Source organism: Phytophthora infestans, genomic scaffold (genome assembly GCF_000142945.1).
Source record: "Phytophthora infestans T30-4 supercont1.309 genomic scaffold, whole genome shotgun sequence".
NCBI lineage: Eukaryota > Oomycota > Peronosporomycetes > Peronosporales > Peronosporaceae > Phytophthora > Phytophthora infestans.
In genome coordinates this window covers 126,781-129,401 of record NW_003303450.1, presented here as the reverse complement: position 1 = coordinate 129,401, position 2,621 = coordinate 126,781, and the positions used below count along the sequence as shown (strand labels likewise).

Sequence of the window (2,621 nt, the reverse complement as noted above, 5' to 3'; positions counted from 1 at the left end):
GTCGATTCCAGCAGTTAGGTATACCAGCTGTTCCTCCTCAAACATGAATTCCTCCATATGTTTCGCATCATAACTGTCTGCATCTAGAATTCTCATTCCTCGCCGAAGATGCACAACGTCCAGTCGCTGTCGCATCGTAAGGCAAGTGAGAAGGAATGTGTTGACTTCATCACAATCGTTTCTGAGGTCGATAGGCTGTTTGTCAAGGGATACTGTGAAGGGGGCTTCATGACAGGAGGGGTCCTGGGTCCGTATGACCTCTACATTTGGTGCTGTCGAGAGACAAGATGAGATCCAATCGAACGGAGCAGTAATTTCCGCTGCGTAGGTCGGATCTCCTTCTGCCTGCCAACGGAGAAAAAGCTCGCCGTGTTGGACTCCATAGAAGTGGCGCTCATGATGTTTAAGAAGCATCAAAGACGGTAGCACGTGCAAACGGCCGCACGCCTGTAGGTACTCTGATGCCTCGGCGTCCGTCATGACTGTGCACACGCCAGACTCATGGGTCGATGCGGTCCCCTCCCTCCCCTCTGGCATCGCATGATGGCAGTAGCTGTATACTTGCATGTGTGCATCACCATTTGCGTCCGTCCAACACCAGTAACGGCTGACGGAGGTACTGCGCGTACGTGCGGAGAACATTGGAGGTGGCCCAGTGGGCACAGGGAACTCTGCGAGCGACCGAGCGGTTTCGCTCAATCAACAGGTGCTGGAACAGGAGGGCCGTGGCTAGCTCCCGTGAATCTGGGGATGGGCACGCAGGGTACAGGCGCGCCAACTCCTGAGTCGGATCGATGAGGCCGAGAAGAACGTCGGTCCGTAAATTGGCCAGCATTAAACAATAAATAGCCTTTTTGTGTGAATTCACATCTTTTGTCACGGCCGGGGACAGTTTCAGAGACCCGGCATCATGGTTGGTCACAGTTGCGTAGAACGCCAGGATGGCGCACTGTCCGGCGTCCGGCACTGACACCTCCCTTCCACCAAACCATGACAACCAAAAAGCCGCCTGCGTGGGGTTTCGGGCCGTTGCGATCGTTGTCACGTACTCCACTTCCGGTTCTGGTTCCACGGTCTCCAGTGTCGCGAGCTTGGAGGTCTGACCGAGAGGCGGCGTGGGCTGGGCTAGTTTATCCGATCTAAGATCAGAGGAAGTTGAGGCAAGCGAGTAGGGGAAATCAGACCCTGGTGTCGGGGCTGTATCCTGAGAATGCGTGGGGGCTGAAGACCCTATGTAGCTCAAGGTGAGGTTCCCTTCGCTGTCCAGAGAGCTGCTTGCCTTTACTTCGGTCCCGCTTGTGGCCTCCGCCATACCCATCGCTACGTCAGACGCTAGGGAGAGGGTCTCCACTATTCGTTGACCCCGAGGAGATAAAGCATTAAGGCTCTGCGTCTCATCCATCATGATGACGTCCACTTCCTCCGTGTTCCCGTCGTCAGGAAACGCGTAGGCTGCATCATCGTTGTTACTGTCTGAATCCTTGCCCTCGTCGTCCCTGTCCGAGCTATCTGCCTCCGACTTCATGTCTTCATCCATGAGTGCCTCGAAGCGTCCGTACGTACAAGCCGGTCCTTCCGAGGTGTGCATATCCATCTCCGCCATGTCCTCGTCTTCAGCCGGATCGGCGTGGCCTACGTTGGGCTTCTCCAACGCCGAGGGTGCCCGCGATTCTTCCCTGTTTACAGGCGTCGTCTCTTCACCCATCTCAGGTCGGTCAACCGGGCGTGTACGACGTCTCACAATTGTGTAATCTCCATCAGTCCTAGCCTCCGTGGGAGGAGGAATCGGGAGGGGTGAGAACCCCTTGCCAGGTGCACTCCGCCTGGGACGCTGCACGTTGACTGATGTGACCGGTACTAGCAGTGTATTTGGATCCTCTCCTTCCTGCTGCCGACAACCCTCTAGACATGGTGAACCAGAAGAGGTCAAAACTGGCTGGGTCAGTGTGCCGATACATCGCTGCCTGGCCTACCTCAAAAACTCTCACTTTACCGGCGAATTTCCGGTAGCCTCGGGTGCGGCTGGCCTCAAGGTGGGCTGGGTTGACTTTGCAGAACCCGGTCGAATGCTTGGGATTGAAACACCGTGCACAAGGTAGCCGATGATGGATGAGATGGTGGTGAATCACCGCGGTGGAAGACCCAATCTCCACCCGAGTGACTCCTTGTAAGGCGAGTGGGCATTCGTCTTGGGCAAAACGCAAAAGGTAGTGTCGGTTGTCAACCGTGACTCGGTCTCCCGTCCGTGGGCACTCCGCATCAAGGACCGACACTCCGGCCACCCGAGAGAGAGCTTGGACCAAAGTGGCCAGGCCAGTTCCTTTTGCGTCGAGGATTCGCACCGAGTAGAAACGCCGTAGCTGAGAGCCCGTGAAGGATCCAGAATTGGCATCTCCTTGTTCTTACAGTTCCAGGATCACACGTTGTAAACGCAGAGTCGCCCCCTTAAAAATGACGCGGCAATAAAAGAAGAACCGAGTGAAGGCGACGTGTCTGTGGGGAACTCACGAACATTCAAGTTGCAACTTGACACTTACCACTTGAGAGTCACATCGGGTGATTATTTCCCAGTGTCAGTACCAGTAAAAGTCACGTGCGCGAGTAGTAAAAACTCAAGCGAG

At 55.3% G+C, this 2,621-nt stretch overlaps 1 protein-coding gene across 1 annotated transcript; it reads right to left on the bottom strand.

Annotated features, from left to right (window-relative positions):
* Nucleotides 1–574: 574 nt before the first annotated feature.
* On the bottom strand, nucleotides 575–2,184 carry PITG_20977 (uncharacterized protein; the record flags this gene model as incomplete). Its single annotated transcript, XM_002894987.1, has 2 exons — nucleotides 575–1,902; nucleotides 2,130–2,184. The coding sequence occupies 2 exons, from the start codon at nucleotides 2,182–2,184 to the stop codon at nucleotides 575–577; spliced, it is 1,383 nt and encodes a 460-aa protein (XP_002895033.1).
* Between the last annotated feature and the right edge of the window lie 437 nt (nucleotides 2,185–2,621).